Genomic DNA, 23,932 nt, shown 5'->3' on the forward strand with positions numbered 1-23,932 from the left:
TGTGCTAGTAAAAAAAATGGACCTCAACACATGCTCAGCTTCGTTATTTGCATGCTTTGACCTGATCTCATCTATTGAAATATTCAAGGCCAATTGGCATAGCACAGGAAGCATAAGTCTTGGGAAGGAAATAGAGCGATGCATGCTTTCAATGACAGTAAACAAGTTAGAAATATTTTATTTGACTTTTAAATTATATAGTGAGTTGAAAGAGCTGGAATTTAAGTGGGAAACAATCAGTTTTAAATTGAATAAATTTGATCTGGAGGGTCTAGAGGAAGACAGCACTGGCAATGTCGTTTTTAATGCAGTAGCTCTCAGTATGAAAGTTCTCCCAAAGACAGGTCCAGATTTCTTGTCTAAGCTTCTCTCCAGTATTCTGTCACATGAAATCTAACATACTAGTGTTTGTAAACATTATAAATAAAGTATACTATGAATATTAGTGTCCCTCAAGTATTCTTTCCATGTCTGATACAAGCTTGACCAAGCTGCATGAGCATACCCCTATTATAAAGCATTTTCTCTTTCAAAATGTGGTGCAACTGATTTTTATGTCTTAAATACTAAGGATTTAAAACTGTCTCTGGCTTTCAATTTGATCATAGAATCATTTAGATTGGAAAGGACCTTTAAGTCCAACCACTAACCCAGCACTACGATGTTTACCATTAAACCTGGTCCCTAAGTGCCACATCTACATGTCTTTTAAATACCTGAAGCACTTCCCTGGGCAGCTGGTTCCAATGCTTGACAACCCTTTCAGTGAGGAAATTTATCCTAATAGCCAATCTAAACCTCTCCTGGCACAACTGGAGGTTGTTTCCTCTTCTGTCACTTGTTACAGGAGACTGACCCCCCACCTGTCCACAACCTCCTGTCAGGCAGCTATAGAGAGCACTAAGTTCTCCCCTGGGCCTCCTTTTCTCCAGGCTAAACAGTCACAGCTCCCTCAGCCATTCCATATACTTGTGGTATGGACTTGTGCTCCAGACCCTTCATAGGTTTTGTTGCCCTTCTTTGAATATGCTCCAGCACTTCAAGGTTAATCTGGAATCAGGGCAGTGCTTACTGAGATCTTAAGGATTGTTTCCTCAGGGTGGCTTACTTGAAATTTTAGCTGATATACTGTACTTATACTAACCTTTAATAATTTGAACAGGGAAAGTTTCGGTTCATAGTATAATAATTTGCAATGTACAACATTATCTTAGTTTTGATTAGGATGTTTTAAAACTTTTAACTTTTCCTCTCACGTGCATCTGAACTGATAAAATTATTTGAACTACTAAAGTTTTATTTTTATGGAAAGTAAAAAATTTATACTTTCTTCCAAAGCATATTAATTTACAAGGTGCAAGCACAGACAAAAGCAGCTGGTATGTGGTAATTGCATTTCAAAGAATGATTGTTTTTGTTTCAGAAAGGTGGGACTTAGAATTAAGCTTCTCTTTAAGGTGTTGTTTTGCAAAGTTTGTCAGCCTATTGTATGATTTCCAGGTCTTCCTACCTGAAACATTTCTGTGAAACCACATACTGATGTCTTCAGTTAGGAGTACCACTTCTAGTGCCACAAGATCTTTCAGTGACTACAATATATGTTGGCTGGTTTCAAAAAGCATACACTCTCATTTAACCTATACACAACCTCAATTACTGTTCAGGTCAGTAAGTGGGAAGACATTTATAGAATCAATCATTTTGGGTTAAGGAGTACACATACTGCAAGTGTACTAATGGAATGGAAATAATGCCTGGAACATCTCCAGAACAGTCACAGTCTCAATGGAGCAATTAAATATGTATGAAGAATGTTTGCAGTGAAGTTCAAACACATCAGCCTGAGGCTTATTTTTTGGTTTAATTTATTCTCTGCCTTTCTATTTACTGCTGCTTGGTGATTCAAAAACACTTCTGCACCCTGCCTCCTGCATCATCTATGTATACACTGACTGACAGATACGGTGACAGTTGCTATTTTTAATCACTATCTCAGGAGGAAGGAGTAGACTCTACAGTAGAAAAGTGCAGGGTTAGTATTGAGGTTAACAGATTTTATTCATTAATGAATTCAACATAATTCACAGTATGGAAAATAGTCTTCAGATTTAATTCAGGCAGTGTTTGAATACTTAGCAGAACTACTTATTCTGAAACTGTTGGTGTTATTAGAGTATTTCATGATATGCCCTGTATTCTATATCTTCATATCACTGCTTTTATCCTTCATGAAAGAGATGCTTGTCCTGCAGTTAGAGACTGCTTTTTTTATCATTGTGAATGCCAGCACTCCTTAAAGAGTTAGTGGCTCTGTTTCCTGGTAATTGTTGTTCTTTGTAAAACGTGTGAAAGGACATGTGCTATTTTCAGCTTTCTCTGCTGTTTTCAGCCATAAATGAAACCAAACTACCTGGGGCTTTGTAAAGTATGTTTGCTTCCTTTGATGGGTCCAAGTTCTATGATTTGTGACTGATCAGAGAGCACCAGTGTATTAGCTGGTTCATCTGTTATCAATTCATGCGCTGTGAGTAAGTGTGATTGTCATGTAACCAAGCTTAGCGCTATTGGCAAAGCAACTGAGCAAAGAGAGCCTTTTAAAAGGATTACTGGTAATGTAATTACTTGTGGAAGATGTATGGATATCTCCTGAATGAAAACACCAGCATCTTAATACATTCTTTAAGCAATACCATTAGTGGAATGAGAGTTTGTGTTCCAGTAATGGCATACTATGCTGGTGGATAATGGCACAGTGAAGCAAAGGCATTTGTGTGAAGTAAACACTGAACCAAAGCCAGATATGTGCTTTTGTTTCTTTGTATCGTTTCAAGCCTGTTATTGAAACAAAATTTACTTTCTAGTGACAGGAGTGTTATTTTATTAAATGCAATGGGGTTTCAAGGCCTCAGAACTTCCAGCAGATTTTCTTTAGGTCTGCAGGAAAATCATTTTATATCTATAGTCAATCTATAACTGTTAATAATATCAATAATTTCAATGAAAGAAACATGCTGTTAATATGACCCCTATTACCAGAGATATCAGTAGCATGTCATATGATTTAATTTTATAAAGAAGCAGAATGTATTTAGGACCTTTAATTCAGGCACAGAATAAACAATCTTGGTGAAGTTTCAAACTTAAGAAAATCTTTGTGCTTCTGAACCGTTGTTGTCGATGGCTTTTGATATTGACTTCAGTCATCAAGATGATTGACTTTTCTTAGTGAAAAGGTACATTCACATGTGTTTAAATAAGCACATGACCTTTACCTTATGAAAATCAATGAGAAAAGCTCAGTAGTCATAAATGAAATTTTAATCCTTTTAGATACTGACAGACATTTTTTTCCAGTTAAGTGTAGGGGATGTTTTTCCTTGAAGTGGTTAATGAGCTCCATGGCATCCATAAAAAGAGATTACTGAAGATACGATAGCTGTTCTGATTGATTTGTTTAGTCTTAAACCCTTTTCTCACCTTTGATAGTACTTCCCTCTTAAAACTTCTATATTTCTTTCTTCACAGTGAACAGTGTTGGTTCATATCTTCTCATTATTCAATAAGTAAAATTCTGATGCTTGGTGGTTTTTTTGTTTTTTTGTTTTTTTTTTTTTTTTTTGTTTTTTTTTTTTTTTTTTGTTTTTTTTTTGTGTGTGTGTGTGTGTGTGTGTGTGTGTTGTTGTTGCCACCTAATCATGATCCTTTTTATATTCACTTATTCCGTTTTGCTATTGGTTTGTTTATTTTCTTAAAGACCTATTTTCTGATTTTGAGTAAATAATATTATTAACATGTATATCTTTATGATTCTTGTATCAGAAACTTGATTGGGTTAGTGGTTGTGATATGTGGGCAAATAATCTGGCTTTATCAGTGTCAGAAGTTACATACTTACCTTGTGTAATACAACATTCTAAACTTTAATGTGTCTTATTTTTGCCTCTCAGTGGAAGAAAAGACTAATAAAGAAAGCTAACACTAACTGTTGTAATGCACCCCCCCATCCCCAAGTGAGCATTTCTGTATAAGGAAAAGGGTTTCAGCTCACCTTATAAATATATAAGGAAAACAGACTAGAAAGTTCTGTGCCCTTTTCATCAGTATTGGCTCAGTGCCAGCACAGGAGCAGCGATTGGGCTTTGAAAGTGTACTTCAAAGCCTGTTGACAATTTCATTGGGCACTGTGCCAAACAACCCACCTAGACCATTAAGTACTAAAGGGACTACACAAAATAACTCAAGGGCTTTTTTGGACTGCTTTACCAGCGTCAGAATGCTCTCAACACTGTGTTCGACTTACATTTCTCTGTTTGTTTATGTTTATTATTTCATCGCTTTTTATAACCTTTTATTTTACAAAGCATGTCCAGAGAAGTTGTCTTGCTATGTGATTTAAGCCATTTTTCTGAACGGGGCTGGACCCTCAGAAGTATTGGAAACCCCAATAACTAATATCTATGTGCATGTAGTCAGAAAGTGATGCATAGGAAAAATGCTTTACCTTTCCAGGAAAATCGGTCATAGCCAAAATAGTAATACCTTAACCATCTGAACTTACTATCCTATAGTGTTGTTTTAAGGATCCAAATATACAAAAAATTATCTTGAATTTGACCTGCATCAGATTTGTGTGGCTTGCAGTACTCCAGATAATCAGACCATTTAAATATAATTCCCGGGCTATAGACTTGGGATCCTTAGCTTCAGCCACAAATTAAACGTTTATCAGAAGGTCTTCCTACGGACCTTGTGAAAATTTTAACTATACATCCACCTTGTCAAGCCATTTATTATACTTATTTTTTTGTGTTTTCTGATCCCTTTGGAAATAGAAGCAGATTAAAAAAAAATTAGGAGAGAGGAATCACTACTTTGCAATACATTATTCATTTTACCACCTCAGTTTTATCATTTTTGTTTTTAAGATTGTTTATGCTATATGGATATCTGCAGTGATGTGACTTCCTGTGATTGAGGTAATTCCCAATACAAGGACAAAACCAGAGCTCCTTGAACTGAGAGAGGAAGGATTCAACTTTCATGTCTCTCCCTGCATAAGCAGAAAGAGGAAAAAAGATATTGTTACCCCGTTTGCAAATGCCTTCTAAGGTCTGGGCTTTGGATTTTTTCAGGAACCTTTTGGCCTTGTGACACAGCTGTGCTCATTAGGACAGTGGCAATTAGGGCTCAGCTCTATCATTTGCTTTGCAACATGAACAAACTGAATGAGCATTATTAAGACTCTAATTGGCAGGAGGTGTGACTATGTTATAAAACAACCCAAAATTAAAGAAGAATTTCAATTTGCTACTTAATGTTAAACTTTTCAGTATAAATGAAAGAAAACTAAACAATCACTAGCAGGCCTTGGGTTGCAAAAAGGATCGGCTTTAAAAATCACTGCAAAGTGTAATAATGTAAGAAGAAAGCTCTTGGAGGTGTTTTTAAACAATTCCTTTTTAAAGAGCACCTAGATCAGACCTATTTGGAATGAAATTGATGGCAAGGTCCAAGGTGTCAACACAGCAGGCATACACAATGCCATCATAGTATGTTAAGCAGGAGCTAAGATATTAATCAGCTTTCACAGGTCTTAAGGTACTAGTTTGTTCCAAACTTTTTGACTTTGTGAGTTGTTCTGTTGTGGTCTTTCTGAAAGAAGTGTGAGGACACTTTTCCACATGGCCAGTCCAGTTAGAAAATAGTCTTTATTCTTTAAACTGAATAATGAAAAACTTTTTTTTTTTTTTTTTTTAAGAAAGAGGTGATCTATACACTCTCTTTGAATTATGCCTTGTAACCAAAACCCTTCATATGTTCAGCTATTCCCATTCAACTGAAGCAACAGAGGTTTGCTAGTGTCATTCATTACACATATCCCATCCTTTAAACAAATTTGATGCAAATGTAATTACAGAAATCTAAATATAATTAAATATGTGTTTTCCCAGCATTTAGATTTATGCAAATTCAAGGAAAGTATCATTTGACTGACAGAGAAATTAGTAACAGCATTAGTTTCTGGAAGCATTGTTAAAATTTATTCTAGCAGAATATTCTCAAGAAGTTGTGGGCTGTAGAATACCCTGAATGAAGTTAAGGGCATCTTCCTCAGCAGGCAGGTAGCTTCAAAGAAGATGTTGTGACATTCTGCAATTACTGTTCATAAGACAACTGGTGGTCACCCCAGTCCTATATAATCTGTATCTGTCTTTAAATGCAGAATGAAATGCCTATATTAGCAATCATTGTTTATAGCATTTATCAACACTTTTCAAACTACAAAACCCAGCTGATGTAGTATAACATTTAACAATATCTGGAGAGTTTTAAGTGTAAAGTCTTTTCCTCCCCAAATAAATATCAGAATACTCTCAGTATGTACCAAAAACCTCCTTTAACTTAGTGACGGTGGCCACTGTCTCAGACGAAATATATTTTTTTTTTTTTTTTTTTTTTTTTTTTAGTAGACATTGATGGGGTTATCAGCTCAGAAAAGTCTGTGATAGATTGCAAGTAATAGCTGGAAAGGCCCAGGGATGATTCTAAGTCACATTCATCTTTCACGGCCTCTTAGTTAGAGATGACCGTTATTTTCAGGGCTCCCAGGAAGAACATAAAGCAAAAAACCTCATTGAAGAACTGGTCAAATTAATTTAATATCAGTTCTGTACAATGACTGAATATGTAGGAGAAAACTGAAGATAATCCTAACAAAGTTCATCCAAATGACTAAATGAAGCTTTCTGTGTCTACTCTCCAAAACTGTTTTCCTCTTAGAACTTTTGAGAAATGGATGCAGTTATTTGCAATAAAAAAATCTAAAAATGTGGCTGATTCTAGTCTCTCCAGTGGTTGATCAAAGAAGAGAAGTGCATCCATTTATTCCAAATTCTGATTTGTTTCAAAGTCTCATCAACAAGACAAAGTTCCCTGTTTAGAGAGAAAGTGAAACACTGCAAAATATAGCCCTTCCAAAAGTATTCCTCTAGCTTCTCACTGTAGGTGCTGCTGGAGATTGACTGAGCAATCATATAAGTGGGGTGGTAGCTTGTAGGCTTTTATGCCTGTCAAACATATGTGTTGAAGTATTTTACAGGAAGAAAAGGGTCATAGAGCTGTAAAAATAGAGGGGACACAGTCAGTGAGGGGTAAAAGTGTTTAAGAGAATATTAAAAGAGTATTTGTTTAACAAAATTTGATCAGCACAATCTCTATTAAGCTTGGGGGGTCTCTTTAGCAGCACCTAAACTATTTTAAGCACAGTATAATCATGAAAGCAAAGCAAAATCTGATGTACTATTTGGGTCTCTGGAGATAAACTGGGTGGATGCCTAACCTCATCTAGATGGGGCCCCTCGTCCAGACAGCTGGTCTATTCCTTGGGCAAGATAAAAGGCCTGTCCCCAGCTTGTAGCCTGGGTCTGGTGAAAGAATCACCTTGTTGGATAGGCATAAGAGTTGTGATATTTATCACTTACTCTCTAAGTCTTTCTAGAAGATGGTTATAACCCTAAAGGAGATCCACAAGAGAAAACTGGGAGAAGAAACAAATGCCTCTGATTAAACCACAGGAAAAAAAAAAGAAAACTGTTGGCTTTTAGCCCTCCCTGTCAATCCCTACTGCCTGAACTGCAGTGTCATTCAGCAGTCCACCACTACGCCTCTGCTGAGGTGTCCTTACTCCTTTGCATTAGTCCCAGATCAACAAAACACTGTCAGATCTTAGGGCCAAAGAGGCTCTACTACAAGTTACAAATCCCATGAAAATCTGTTCAGAACTAAGTCAGGTCAAGTGCACCTGGTAAGGTAAGGAGGAAAGAAACAGGTCTAAAATTGAGACAGTACTAAATGCCAGGAGGGAATGTCAGCTAAAAGTAAATGTTTTTTGCTCAACATAGAGTTATGTGACTGAGATGATAAATTCTGAGCATTTTAAAATTAAGTCTTTTGTGTTAAGATGTTAGAAGCTGAAGAGATCAAGGCTGGAAGATAGAGGATGACAAATTATTTCTAGAGGAAAGGGATCTTTGCTTATACTTTGTTGGAAATCCTGCAATAAAACTTTTGATTGCTGTTTTTTAAGAAAACCAAAACATTCAAATAAGCATCATTATTGGTTAAACTTTCATTGACAAATGTTTCTCATCTATGGGAAGGAATTTCTAATCAGAACAAGTGAGATCCCCATCTGCTCAGAGTAGCCAGTAGCATGATGATCCAGTCCACATGGATGATTTCTCATCTGAGCCCCTGCCCTTCTCTTTGCAGGGCAGGTGTGGGACAAGCCTCAGCCTGGGTTTTACTTTGCTGAGTTCCCTGAATATTGCTATTTCTTCCAGGTTTCTGTTTAATGGAACAAATTGGAAAAGAGTGCAGATTAATCTCAGGATAGAACACAAGATTTTTCTGAAATACTGAAAAGTTTCTCTTTGAGGGAGATAATTATTTCCTGGAAAACTCAAAGTTTACCCAGTATGTATCTGGGCATCTTAGTGAATTTATGCAAAACATTCCCAAGTTCCCTTGTGCGCCTTCTTCTTGGAAATGTCTGTTTATCTTCCACTGAAAAAGTGACAATATTCATATGGTCACAGAGCACAGAGCTGAGCATATAATTATTGGAATAGCACTGGCTATCAGGATATATTTTGATGAATCTCATGATTAATTTCTGTTTGTTCAGTCTTATTTCTAGTCATGTTCTACTGTTAGAAAGGTTAACTTTCCAGGAAGTCAAAATCACTGTAATTTGCATGTGATTTTTCTTTGTTTTTTAAGAAGACAGGTGTCAGCCTTATATTGGAGCTGGCTCAAGTCGTAAAAAATAAGGCATATGAACTTTTATTTTCTAGACAACTTTTGAGTTTGTATAAATTCTCTTAACATCCTATCATTCACTTTCTTAGGAGAGGTTGGCTCCATCTTCTTGCTCACCTCCCCAGAGGCATTTGGTGGGGGCAGCTGTTAGTTTCTCCCATCCCCCAGGCTCTCTTCCCAGGACAAGTGCTTCAGCCCCTAACCAGCAAAACTTTAAAATACTCCACTTTAAAAAACTCCACTTTAGTTTATTAGTGGTTTTTACGTATGGTTGGCCAAAAACTGGATGTGATATTCTGGATATGAGCAAAGTAATGTCCCTTGATCTACTGGTTGTGCCTTTGTTATTGCCACTCTGGACATTGTTGGGACTTCTTTGCTGCCAGCAGACATGCCTGGCATGCACTCAGATTGCTGTCTACTAATGCCCTTTTATAACTGAGGTAAATTTTTCATTATTTGAAAGATTTTTGACATAAAAATGTTTTGTTCAGGAAGCAAGATTAAAGTTTTGTTTGGTTGATTTTTTTATGTTGCAGTTGTTTTGGAAATACATTTCATCAAAATATAATGGAGTTGTTAGGTGAAAGACCCTGTATTTATTTAAAATGCTTTGGAAAAAATTGAAGAGGAGTTCAAAACAATTACAATTATATTTTACTGTGATAGGATTTGCACAGATATAGTTGTAAAAAGCACAACATCTTGATGAATGAGAAACTATGTCCCATAGATATGATGGTGTATGAAGCCTAAAATAATGTGAAATTTCTTTTTCCATCGAAGTACTGTATAGATAAATTACACAGCTAATCTAATCTAGAACATAGAAAGCTATTAAACTGTTAGGTTTAATTTATTTTAAATTTGCAATGTATTTTAAATTTTAGTTGTGGATGTAATATGTTTGAGAAGCCCCAAGAATGTAATTGTATACAGTACAGCTCTCCCACCCACTTACCATAAATGTTTTCTAAGAGTAGCAATATGACAGTATCTGGGCAAGAACATGTTCCATATGTTCTGCTTACATAAAATAAGTTCCATTTTTACCCTTTATGCTTTGTAACTCATAGAATCATAGAAATATTTCTGCTGGGAAAGACCATCGAAGTGGTATTGATACAGGGCATAGGCTGACTTAACCTCTGCGGCACCTCCATGCTGGATGAGCCATCGTGCTCATCAGTGTTGGGTTCCACTTGCAGGAGCTCACACCTGTTACACCTGGGGAGGCAGGGCGGTCACAGAGGACACAGGTCACTCGTCACCACTGCCCCTGTCCCTTAAGTCACTGTGCTCAGACAGGCAGAGGGAGGGCAGGGAATCCTCCAAACCATGCATCCTGTCTGCCTGCTGGGCCTGTTCCACGGTGTGATTGCAGCAGTCTCTCTCTCTCGCTCTCTCTCTGTTTCCCCTCATCCCATGTCCATCCTCCTGCTGCCGTCTGGTGCTGGTGTGGGAGGTGGGCACAGCCCGGCGCCGCGGCAGCAGCGTATTCCCACCGGAGCAGCCGTGTCCGGTGGCTGCCGAGATCAGAGGGGCCGTGGCTCTCTGATGGGTGCACTTCTCCCTGGTTGAGCTGCAGGGCTGAAGTGCCTTTTCTGCACATCCTTCCTTGACAAGTGCTGCCTGAACTGATGCTCCACTCACTCCCTGTGTGCCCACCTTGCTGGCATCACTCCTGGTCTCTGCTGCTCCTGTGGGATTCTTTTACACATGGGAAAACCTGGATGCCAGTGCTCCTGGCCCTGCCCTGGTCCCATCAGCAGTTGTAATTGTATTTGAGGGCTCCTGACAGCTCTCTTTTCTCCCTCTGAGGTTCCCCCAGTTTGGGAATTGTGCTGGCTCTGGAGCTCCTTGGTTGGTGACTGAGCGATACTTTTATTATCACACATACTATGGGAAATTTTATAGGGTCTGTTCTTTTTTTTTTCCCAAAAACTTGCAAGGATAATTTTTAGACTGCCACATCAAAATTCTATGTGAAATCATTTCAGTTTTCTAAAATATGTCTTAAAAAGCAAGTAAACCCCAACTTTTCAGTGATTGCTTTTGACAGTTTCTAAATACAAATTTTCCATTATTTTATTCAAATATGAGTGTTGTTAATTCCTAAATAAAATATATTTGGTTTTCAATTCAAATATTCAAAGGTTTTACATTTTTTTCTTTAAAGAAATTAAAACATCAGCTTTGAGATTCATCTCTGGGTTCAGATGTCTGGTGGTTTTGTGTTCATCATGGTTATCAGCATGCCAGAACCTACTACAGCTAATGGAGCCCTGGCCAATACAGGACATGGTCATTCAGCTTGCCACAAGTAGAAACTTGCCTGTAGTCACCTGCATAATTTTCCAGACTCCATCATTTGAATAAAGGCAGGATTCAGGTCCCTAAACACAGGCATTGACTACAACTTGAAATGCTTTGCTGTTTTGAAATAGTGCATAGACCTGGTGGACATGACACAGGGCTCAGAGGAGACCTTCTGTTGCAAGGTTTGAAGACCACGCAAGGAATTCCACAGCAGCCGAAATCATACTAAACTAAGTTTAGTTTAGGTAACCAAATCTCACACTCTATCTCTATTGACTGTAATGACAGATTAGATATGTTAACTCACATTTAAACTTTTGAAAAAACAGCTCTATGGTTAAGTTTCTGGCTGACTCTGAATTGCTTATAAAATGTTTTAATTGCACTAAACTAACCCATATGTAAAAATAATCTCTTTAAAAAAATTATAAGTTTGTTGCTTGGCTCTAGACAAAATGTAGCAGACCTCACTGTGATTTGGGAAAAAATTTGAATAACTTAAATGCAGAAAAGAAATATGAGTCTAGAATATCCTGAAGGAAACATTCAGAGTGTTGTTTATATAGTAAAACATTGATCAGGTTTAAAGTTCCATCAATGGTGAAATAAACTGTGAATACAAACAATGCAGGTAAATTCAACAATTGAGAAGTAATTATTTATTAATGAAAGAATCAGTTTATTAATGAATTAATTTTTACCACTTTTCTGACTTAGATGTTTTCAATTGTGTCTTCTGAAACTCAATCTGTCTTAAATCAATCATCTAGAAATCTAAATAATGTAGATCATAGACAGGATTGAAAATGTGGTGTTTAATCCACACTTACACTCTTCCTTATTTCTAAAACTAGAATTTAAAAAATGTGTCTCAATTCGGGAAAATCAAGGTGATGTTGGGATATACTTCTAGCTCTAGATCTGAAAAGCTTAATTTTAGGCTTTTAGAATAGCATTTCAATTACCATCTTAATGTGTTTGAAATGGGTTTTTCCTTCTAAATGTTAAAACAAATATCTTTTCCATTTCAAAAGATTTTTTCCTGTTCTACATTGCAATGAATTTAAGACTGCACTGAGTGTTTCATGATAACTGAGAGATGGAGGCCAGTAACATTTTCTTCCCATAAATAATTTCTAGCAGTTGTTGAGAATGCTGGAAACATGAAAGCCAAAGTCCCTGCTTTGTATGTTTTGGCATATGATCCTACGTCTTGCCACTATGATGAACAGCTTTTACCCGACTCTTGCCAGGGGCTGGGACAACTAAGCACTAAGATACCTGGATGTAGGAAATCTGTGTCCAGATAATTGTTAACTCATGTCATGACTAATGTCATGTCATGAATAATGTTGACTCAAGTATACTAAGTAGACCAGCTCCAGCTAGAGAGTCTGAACAAAGAGTACCCTGTAGCATGTGAAAATCTTGTTACTGCATCCAGCTGGCCTCATTAACACTGATATTCAAATAGTTGGTCTGACTTACTCAGAACAGGTAATGGACTCTGCACTGTTTATCTGTACCTCTTGTGTAACTGAGATGCTGCCCTAGCTCCTCGGCCATAATGTGGTGCAGGAATAGTGCCCAGTTCTGACACACCTTCCCTCACATTACAGTAATCATCCCTTTCACAGGTAAATTTTGCATATTGGTGAACAGCCCTTGTCTGAATATAAATCATTTTTGCTGAAAAATAGTCAGGTGGGTCTATCCTAAGGCACATTTAAAAAATATTTTTTAAAATCTTGTTTCTGTTGTTTTTTGAGCAGCTGTCTTCCACTCCCCATTCCATTGATAAAATAGGTAATGTATCCATCTGAAAGTAAAACAGAAAAATGGCTTCTCTTTACCTTATATAGAATTGTGTTTGGTTTTCTGTTTTGGTTCAGGTTTTTTTCCATATGCTTTTTACTGGAGTTAAACAATTAACTTCTAACTTTGGAAGTTGAACATGGAATTCTTTGGATATGATTCATGTGAGTTTTATACTACCTTGCATATGATTGAAAATGTTTTTTAGAAGTAAGTCCATGAACTTTCATAAACTGTTTTTGCTTTTCTGTATCACAGATAGGAAATTTGAAATGTAAAACTTATGGTGATGTGTTTAATTTAAATGAGCTGCTGTTTGAAATAGATAACACTTTCATTTTAGTAAATTAATGGTGTGGCAAAGGGAAACTCAAAGGTGCTTCAACCTATAATAAAAAAACCATACTCTCTAGAATTCTGATATTGCATCATGTGATTGCATTACCTAATCTTATTAATTTTATTGCAAGAAACATAGCAAAATGTTTCCTTTATATATTAACATAAATATAATTTCAGGCTTTATACAAATCTCTGTGCAAAAATCCCAAATAGCTCTGGAATCATATTGATACACTCTAATAAAATCAAAACTATTATGGTCAAAAGATAGATGTAAAGCAAGGTTTGTGGGAAAGGTTGTTGGTGTTAGGTTAGCTCCAGGAACAACTGGGGCTGGAAAAGGCAAGGCAAGGTGATCCCAGCAAGGCCCCTACCTTGCTGCTCCTCTACTTTTCTCATCTGGAAAACCCATAGGATTTGCTTACTGTTAGGGCTTAAACTGGGGTTGGGGTTAGGGTTTAGTGTTCAGTTTAGGATTATGGTTGAGGGAGTCAAAGAGTCTAGAGCTCCAGGAACACTGGGTCTGGAGAAACCATGCCAATGTGATCCCAGCAAGGCCCCTACCTTGCTGCTCATGTATCATTGCGAACTTGAAACCCATAGTATTGGGTTAACACTTGCCTAGTCCTAGGGTTAGTGTTAGCCTTGGGATTAGGGTTGAGAGAGTTAAAGAGCCTGCAGCTCCAGGAACACTGGGGCTGGAAAAGGCATGCCTATGTGATCCCTGCAAGGCCCCAGCCTTGCTGGTCCTCCATTTTTCTGATCTGGAATACCACAGGATTTTGTTAGGTTTAGAGCTGAAGCTGGCATGAGGGTTAAGCTTAGGGTTATACTTAAGGTTAGGGTTATGATTGAGAGATTCAAAGGGCCTCAAGCTGCTGCTCCTACATCTTTCTGATCTGGAAAACCCATAGCGTTTGTAAGTGGATAGATAAAAAGCAGAAAAACTATTCTAATTTTGCAGCCTCAGAACGTCCTTTATACTCTGCAGTGTCCAATTTCTTCGGCTCACCAGTCAGAATGGCAAGAAGCACTGTTTAGAAGAGTTAGCTGGGAATGTATGGTTCTCCAAATGTGCAGTATCTGTTATTGATATGTTGTTATGAGCCATTCACAACATAAGTGTTTTAGAGCAGGTATTTTGGAACTGGTAGTTACTGGCAAATGTTGAATTACTTACACATTACTTTTAACAGAACAGAAGTCAGGCATGCACTATTGTGGTGACAAGGACTTTAAAAAATAACGTGATTTAATGTTTGAATTATAAACCATTTTCTTGTAATTGATATTTAACTTCAGATAATTAAGTCTCATTGATAGTAATCTGCATTAATGTAATTTCTCCCACTTATTCATGTCTGCAGAACATGCCATGGGGAGTGTGGTGCTCTGAAATCTGATGATAGTATTGCTTCGTATCTCTGCCACATACTTGTCTCCATCAGGACCAAACACCTAATTTTAACAAAATGTAATTAACTCTCCAAATATTCCTAGATTTCTAGGGTCAGTATGTATTACCAGTAATTCATTTCAGTAGCACATTGGACCTGACAGTTATCTCCACCTGCCCTTTGGTTAATGGTATAGATTGTTCCAGGCTGCACTAGTGGGATTTCCTCTGGATACATCTGAAGTGGACACTGCTTTCAGGGATCTCACCTGGTCCACACCGCACAAACACTGTGAATATGGGACCTTCAGCACCAACTATGTCACTTTGTGGCACTGCACTAGCCGCTGACAAACACAGAAATCTCGAGTTCCTGTCCTCTCTTCTTTCAGAGAACTGCCCCGTGGGGGCAGAAGAGCAGTGGCCAGCTGGAGGTTTAAAGTTATGCTGCTCCAGGGAACACAGATGCTTTTCACCACCAGAGCATCTGTCCCTCATATTTGCTTAATTGCAGAACTGGTTCTGACACCAAGCAACAGGCAGACTAAATATTTTATTTTGAATCGGCTTAGAGTTGCTATTTTTGACAGATTAAATAACAGAGCCCTTCTTAATTAAAACAAGTGAAATAAAAAGTGTTGGCATTTGTATATGAAGATCTGCAGTAGCATTGTTGTTTATAGTTATTGAATACAGTGTGACTGTATATTTGAACAGTGCTGATTCTGAGATTAAAAATTATGTAGAGTATTTGACTCAATGGATGATCTTTCTTTCCTGAGGACTGGGAAGCCTTTTTAAATAGAAAAAGCGGTAAAATTTCTTTCTTTCCCTTTCTGTATCTGTTTTCACAGGATATTTGCAACTATTTGGATTCATTCATGAGAAATTACCAAGGCAATTGGTGCCAGTGCAGGTGCATTCCACAGCAGAGTGAGGGATCGTGACATACGGGGAGTGGTTTCTAAGTTGGGGAAACTCCAGGAAAGTGCAGAGGTATGCCAGGAACTGGCAGTGTGATGTGGGTGGAACAGTAGTAATGGCAGACACCCCACTCCCAAGAAGGGCAGCCCTAAGGAGTGTGACCAGTTTCTTTGATCCTGCCTAATGTGTCCCATCCCAAATGAACATTGTATTAAGCAATACTTGGAATCCTTGTTAACAATTTTTAATGATTTCCAAATGACCTACCTTAGTGACAATTATGTGTGAAATTACGATGAAAAGTTCTCAAAATGCTGTGTCATACAAATCTAAGCAATTTTTCACTTGGCACAGGTAGGGGGTATTTTTGGAAAAGGTGCAGTCAAAGGGCAAGATAACACTTTTTGCCTCTTGAAAAAGACAAAATGAAAATGAGGAAAATAACTAAAGTTTGTCTTTCATCTCTTCAGTTGGTCTTAACAGAACCCTTACTATCTGATCATCAAAGCTGTAGCATTGCAAAAGATTTGGCAGAGGATCATGTAAGACAAGAAAATTCTAACTATCTCCAAAAATGAGCAGCTCTTAGTCACAAATAAAGGGAAGGAGTGTTGTGCAAAGAATCATGTTTACTCTTTGAATGAAAAGCTTCATTTTCCTTATGTTACAGTTTGAGAAATGACGTTCTCTCACAGACCAGAATCCATTTCTGATATACTTTGCCCTGCTGATGTTGACATGAAGAATCATGAGACTCAGATTGGAAACTGTTCTTGTTTCCAACATTAAATGTTTTGTGAACATGTATACATGTATTAGCTTGTCTTTTATCTCTCCAGGGACAAATTCTGGATTGTTCAGTTTTCTTCTCAGTACAGAGAAATAGACTGATTCCTGAAGTTGTGGCTGTATGGAGTCAAAGATATTTCTGGTGCAGGTTTGGAGGGGATGCACTATGAATGGTTTTGTGGTACTGCCTTGGGGCTGCGAGAGAATGAGTTGTTGCCTCATGGGGTCTGCTTAGGAGTTCCTGATGAGGGAGGTAGGACATGCTAAACAGCAGAAGAGTGTGTCTCCAAGCATCCAGGACATAAGATCACAGCAGTTAATTGTGTTTTCTCTCTACAAGATTTAGGCTGTGACCCTGTCTGCCGTGAGGCAACCACTGCCAGTGACTAAAACATGCTCAGGTCTGCTCCATGTGGTTCACAACTTCTCATAATGTATAATATGCTGAATGATAATTTTAAAGTTGGTCTGTTTGGTCAAAGCTTATAGTGCAAGAAAGTGTAGTGGAAGGGGGCAGAAGGGAAGATGCATCTCTTTTGGATCTTGCCAAGTTTTTGAGAACCAGATTGGTCTTCTGCTGACAAATGGGCTGGTAGTATGGATTCAGTTTGGCATGAGTGATTTAATTTGACAAATTCAAGACCAAACTCAGTCCTGGCAATCAAAAATTGCCAGTCTAAAAATCTGCCTATTTTTTAAGAGATTTCTGGCTCTCTTTCAGCCTCCCCCTTTTTATCCTCCTCCCCACCACCCCCCGTCCCCTGTTCAGTGTGGCACTGGGGATTTTAAATAATTGCTGGCAGTGATAAGCACAGTAGTGACTTTTGTGGACCTACCCAATAATTTTAACTATTCAGCATGTTATTGGTCTGGACAGTGTTTATTTGTACTCTTAAGGAGTATGCAGTAGGTTGTAAAATGTGTGTTATTGTAGCTGAATAGGTGTGCAGGACACATAATCATTCAATACAGCAAGCTAGGATTAGAATTGAAATATGAAAGTTTATTTCCTTCGTGAACTACAGACAGAAATTGCATTTTTTTAATGCCTGGAACAGAGAAGAGTCAGTTCTCTCTCGCCCTTCACCTTGTAGCCTTTCCCCTTCTGTAATGAGGAGACGTCCTGCCAGCAATGTGGTGAATAATTTGACTGAGCTCTTTCTCAGTAATGTGCATTGCAGAATAAAGGGCAAACTATACTGGGCTAGATATTGCAGGGCAGCTCACACTGATTTATCCAATACAAGTTATGTCAACTTAAACGAAATACTCATCTTTTTTCTTAATCTCCAGGACACTGTACTTTCACAAGAAGTGAACTGAACCATAACCCAAACAAACTCAGTTTATAATAACGCCAAAAGCATGTATTGAGTATCTTGCTGTGTTCCAGTATCATAGGTCAAAAATACAACTGAGTACTAATTATGCTGTTTAATGCAACCATTTTGAAAGTCTGTTTCTAACCTTCTTCACATTTTCTTATTCTATTAGCAGCCCATTTTCTCCTCCCTTCCCTCCCTATCTGACATTTCAGAATGAATAACAAAGCAGTTTTCTAAGTGCATATGCAGTTCCTCAAGGAAATCAGGACTTGAGCACACACATCAGTCTTTGCATGCATGCCAACAGAGCATGAATAAAAATATGCCTGCCTTTGCTTGCCTACATGCCAAAGTCTGACCTTCCATGCTTTGAACTCTTGCTCCAAAATGCAAATGCATAATTCAAGAGGACTGAGGCAGAATAGTTTTGAGCATAACTTCTGGGTATATGCTTCCTATAGCAAAATACTCAGATTTGAATTATGGTTTTAAACTTCCTCTGCCCCAGAAGAGGTGGTTCCACAGAAAGAGGTCAAGGAAAATCAGGGTGCCTAGTGGCTGGGGGAGTCTGCCTTGCCCAGTAGACAAGTGCTGAGGATTGCTTTTTTTCTGGAGAACCTTTCAGGTAAAGTAAGAACATTAATCATGAGAATTTCAGATATGAAGGTGAAATAAGTAGGAAAAAACACCTTTGTGTGTCTCAAGAGGCTGTAGGTAAGAGAGAGAATTGTCTTCCTAAAGTAAACTGTTCTGTGTATGTGCCAAAGTAGAGCTTGTAGAAAAATCAGTCAGGTTCAGGTACTGATAATTGAGATGGTAGCTAAGCAAATGTTTTGTGATAAGAAGGCTTAACTATTGCTAAGGTCTAATTACATCTAATATCCCTCATTTTTTGGGATTTTTCTTGCCTAGGTTCTTGTAATTCTTTTGAGGGAAATTGTTAGGGCGTTAACCATAGTGTTGCATGTAACTGCATTAATTTATTAAGAACATAAATAAATGTTCCAAGGTAAAGGTGGTAGAAATCAAGTAATTTTGTGTCTCATTACATTCTGAAGAAGCACAGCCCATGATGTCACAGAAGAATTATGTTTATGAGTCCAAATGTATTATACTATTGCCTATATGCTTATTTTTTTTCCCTTCCTGACAGATACAGATGAGGCTGCTGTATAAATAGAAATGCATACAGACTGGTAGCCTGTGACTACTGGTGTGTAGATTATTTTTTTTCCTCTACTGAGCATTTGTCCTGTTTGGAAGTGTCATAGGAAATATTCCTCACTTTATTTTACAACACTTTGTAACTGAAGGGAATGAGATATTACTGCTGTATAAAAAAATTCCTGCCACAATTATTTAGCCATGAGCATGCATTCAGATTTTGATATGCCACTATTATAGCACAGATTTACTGACAGCCATGGCTACTGAAAGAAGCCTTGCTCACCCTTAAATTACCAGCTAAATTTTCCAGCTTCCACAGAACCAGAAATTCAATCAGTCACTGCTGCCAACTCTGTAAGATATTACCAAAGTGCTGCTGGAAATGAGGTATTTTGCAGGGATAGCTTAGAAAGATATTAAATACTGGTTTCAGAATTGTATGAATTAGTCAAATGTATCTTCTGGAATTCTTGCAGCATTTATACAGAGGCTTTAATACTTTTGTGATTCATTCTTCACTGACTTCTCAGAAAAGTCATAAGATTGTTGAGAACTTTTACAAAGGACATCTTAGAAAACACAAAGCAAAATCTTTCTACAATCTCCAGAATTTTCAAAAAATTAATTTAGTGCCTTGAATTTTTTTTTATGGAGACATGTTTCAGTATAAAAATTAGACTTCATATTTAGCATCTTATAGCTCCTACAGCTTGGAAAATATTTTCAAAGGTTCTGATGTATTTGGTACCTTAGACAATGTTCTCAAAATTAGTTGATTTGAATTTAGCCTAGATCATGAAAACCTTGGTACATTTTACTTCTCTCTTATTTTACTTACCTGGTTTTCATCTTCAGTGAAAAATACAGAATAAAGAACCAGATTGATATAGTCCAGCTAATTTTGCAACATGCTTAGAACTAGCCAGTAAATTTATTTTCACAAAGGATACAGTTGACTGCTTTCTTTTCTAAATTAAAATATTTGTTTGTGCACTTAATTTTCTTTAGTCTGTTTCCATCAGTGGAAAAGTACTGATAAAATACTAGTTGACTGTTAGAAGACAGATAAAATAGAATGATGCATCTTCATTATTATCGTATTCTCTCTGAACTATTTTTTCTTCTTCCTTCCAGGACGGTTCTGTTTACTCTGACCTCTGTAGTTGTGCTTGTCATCACTACTGACTGGATCAGCTGGGACAAGCTGAATCGTGGATTTCTGCCAAGTGATGAGGTCTCAAGAGCCTTCTTGGCTTCTTTCATCTTGGTGTTTGACCTTCTTATTGTCATGCAGGTACACCCTCCTAATGTTCCACTCAGGCTGTTGAGACTGCCTAGTCACTCTATTTCCTCTAGAGCAAATGGCATTTAGCTAAGGCTACAAAAAGGTAAATAAATGTTTAGTTTGCAATCACTATTAGTAAGGGCGTTTATCATTCTCAGTAACTGTGCAAACGTCTGGCCTTTTATTGTGAAAATATTGCTGATTTCTCTTCTTCGAGTGCTAGGTAAGAACTGCATGACTTTTCAAATTAGAAAGTGTTTTTTGCAAAAATTACATCAGGAAAAGAAACAGAAGATGGTTGTTTGGTAAATTCAAATCTTCTCTTAGGAAGATGAGATAAATTCAGACAAACAAGAAGGAAATACTTCCATATTTCAAGCATTTATGATATTAGGTATACACACACCAAAATTCAGCTTTCCACTTTTATGTGAAAATTTTGTTACTTGATGACAGGTCCTTCTTGTGTAACGACTTCTGCTTGAAAGCTTAACTGGGGAGATGATTCGGTGTAATCTGCCTGATTTCTGCTCCTTTGAATCTAGCTGCTAAGAGAGGAATCTGGGTCACAAGTATGTGGCCAAAAACCTTCTTCATGTGATGCTGTGGTCTTCCCTTTGCATTTGTATCTGTTTGAACCTTGTGTAAATAGTTCACCCGAAGCTCTGTGAAAAATTATGTCATTTGGGCTGAGGCAGGGAAGACCAACATCAGAGGCCCATGACTTTGCTCTTAGTCCTAGGCATGTTAGACTGTTGAACTGAAGGTCAGCAAAGAATATGAGAAGAACCAAAGGGTCCTACTTCTCCAATATATTACTAACTCTGCCAGCAGACAGCATTTCTGAGACACTCAGTTCTCTTTAAAAAGCTCTCTATTACTTGAGTAATTATCATAGAGATGGCACTGGAGGCACTCAAATTTTATCACTGCTGTACTAGGACTTGGTGCATAGAGTCCTCTAGTTCAGTTTTGTTACCTAATGTCCACCACTATTCAGTGCTCACTGTAGTTCATGGTTAGAACTAGGAGGATAAAAAAGGAAAAAAAAAAAAAATTGTCATAATACTGCTTTTCTCGTAAGATTTCTGGTGCTTTGTTTTCTCTACCTTTGAATTTTACATTTCGTTTGATGTTTCAAAAAGATTCAAGAGAATGTATAATAAATGATTGTACTTTACAGAGCTGTAACAAAAGTATGAATGAAAATTCAGGATGTATCAAGCTATAATGAATTTGATATTGCATGCAGAGTAGAAAGGCAGAGCTGTCTTAATATAAAATAACTATTAAACTATCCTTTTGGCTTTGAAAAATAAATTTCAGTATTTTGACCTTGGAGTTGCTGAATATAGAGAAAAAAGTTATGTGAAATACCTTGTCCTGAGCACTCTTTTATATTTTTATAATACAAAGCAAGAGGCTCTTTTAAATTGCATTTCTAAGTGATATTTGTATGATAGAGTTATTTATTTACTTGAAGTTATTTATTTAGACTGTGAAAATATGATGGCAAGTTTTGTTTACAATGTAGTTCTAGCATTTCTACTGCAATAATCTCACTTTGAGAGAGGAAAGTATTAAATCACGTAGAATCACAAAATGGGTCAGGTTGGAAGGGACCAGAGTGGGACATCTGGTCCAACCTCCCTGCTCAAGCAGAGTCACCCTAGAGCACATGGCACAGGATAGTGTTCTTGAATATCTCCAGTGAGGGAGAGTCCACAGCCTCTCTGGGCAATCTGTTCCAGAGCACGGTCACCTGCACAGTAAAGAAGTTCATCTTTCAGGTGGAACGAAATATTCAGGTGGAAGTTCCGGAGTATCAGCTCCTGCCCATTGCCTCTTGTCTGATTGCTTGGCAAGAGCCCAGCTCCTTCCTATTGACACCTTCCCTTCAGACAGACATTGATAAGGTTGTCTCTCAGAGGTGAACTTAGCAATAAGGACAGGTGACCAGTGACGGGTTTTTCAGATGAGTCAGGGTAGACAGAGATTCACCTTTAATAAAACTGATGACAGATGCAGTTCCATTACTGGTGCAGGTTTTACAGGGAGGAGCAATATACCCTGGACTACTTTTGTCAAAATTATGTAGAGTGTTTCATTCCATTCAGAGTATATTGCTCTCCCTAGCAGATTTTAGACACGCCTGTCAAACAGCATTACAAAAATGGATAACCATTTTGAAGACACACTTGTACTCAGCTAATTGTGCAATGTTTGCCAAAGAATCCTGCTGTGAGGGCTGGCTTTGTTGAAGTGTATCTTCCGCGGTCTGCAGATCTCTGAGGGAGAAGGGACAGGTTCAAGTGAGGTGACTTTGGGAGAAGCCTTTCTGTAGCAAGTAATAGATTTTCTTTCCTGCTGTCTCTCATGTGGTAAAGACTCTCTTCTTTCGTCCTTTCTACATCCTCTCTATCTATGGATTGTGGAAGTGTTCCTTATCAGTACTGATGTAAAACATTCAGAAATAATCCTGAAAATAAAAGTGAATTTAAGGACTAGAAAGGAACAGTTCTGATCTACATCCTCACTTTATTTGTACTTTGAAACTCAAGTGACATACCTGAGTATATTCCTAAATACCATTTAAGCAAAAAAATTGTTTCTCATGACATTATTGGTACCATGGCATTTCTTTGTAGTGGGTCAGACGTGGATCTTTCTTGCCTATCCCTGATTTGTTGAATCTGCCTCTACAGCTGCTACTTATGGATTTATAGCTGCATTGAATTCCTCAGTCCCAAAGTGCTGTGGTTTTTTACACTGAGAGCCACTGCTTTGAATGATATCAAGTCTCTCTCCTTTCAATTTTGAACACAGAATGGTAGCTCTCCTGAGCTCCACTTTTCATCCATAAGGCACCCGTTTTCTCTTAATTTTTCTGTATCATCTGTCTGTGACTGTTAACAAGGGACTGAGTTATTTTGTACTGAGAGACAAGTTAGTGTGGTCCCAGAAATGGCCATCTCGGGAGCAAGAACATTAAAATGGAGTGTCCTACAGAGTGAAATGTCCCTGCTCATCTCCTGGCAGTGAAGTGAGGCTGTGAATAACCAGGGCATGGAGCCTCCAAGCCTCCACACCTCCTTCATTTTGTTGTTTTCTGAGGACAAGGCAAAGAGAATGGAAATGTATTGTACTTACAGGTCAGAGAATGAAATAAAGCATTGGTAATCAAATGGTTTTATCTTAAAGGAAAACACTTCCAAGTTTAATGAAAGTGTAGGTAGTATTTATGTAAAGGGGTGATGAGGGGCAAAAAGCGTTGATGAGTGTAATTAAGACTCAGGAGTTTCTGTTGAAATACTTTCAAGACCTAGTGGGATATATAAATTCTTTCTAAAAATCCTTGAAACATTCTTTTGCCCCCTTGCCAGACCCCACTGTAAAGTAGAGTTTATTTCTTCAAGTCTTTCAGTTACTTTGGGACTAAGAAAATTATAAGCAAAATAATTTTCTGCTGAGAAAAGCTGGGTATATTTTGTCCCTTATTGTCTTATTGCCTGTCCCTACATTTACCTTACCATTTTAATGAGCTGTCTGGATTCTGGATTTTCTTGCAGTGTTATTGTTCTGTGCTTGTCTAGTTTGATAACTGGCACCATCATTTTCTGCTGTGGATTTTATTAAACAAGACATGTGAAGTACATTATTTTTAAGTACATTTCATCCTTTTTACTGATTGCAGATGGTTAAATCTTCCTTGGATGCATTATATTTATCTCAGGCATTATAAATTCAACT

The 23,932-nt window shown here is 37.6% G+C and overlaps 1 protein-coding gene across 6 annotated transcripts in view; it reads left to right on the forward strand.

The window, feature by feature from the left end:
* Positions 1-23,932, forward strand: part of TMEM117 (transmembrane protein 117) — a 202,338-nt gene that overhangs the window by 144,921 nt on the left and 33,485 nt on the right. For 5 of the 6 annotated variants that reach the window (XM_040063079.2, XM_040063080.2, XM_040063077.2 and 2 more), the window contains exon 6: positions 20,032-20,191. In XM_040063079.2, the coding sequence (XP_039919013.1) occupies positions 20,032-20,191 (160 nt within the window). The remainder of the gene's footprint in view (positions 1-20,031; positions 20,192-23,932) is intronic. The other variant, XM_040063083.2, reaches the window with a different exon arrangement.

This window comes from Hirundo rustica, chromosome 4 (assembly GCF_015227805.2).
Source record: "Hirundo rustica isolate bHirRus1 chromosome 4, bHirRus1.pri.v3, whole genome shotgun sequence".
Lineage (NCBI taxonomy): Eukaryota > Metazoa > Chordata > Aves > Passeriformes > Hirundinidae > Hirundo > Hirundo rustica.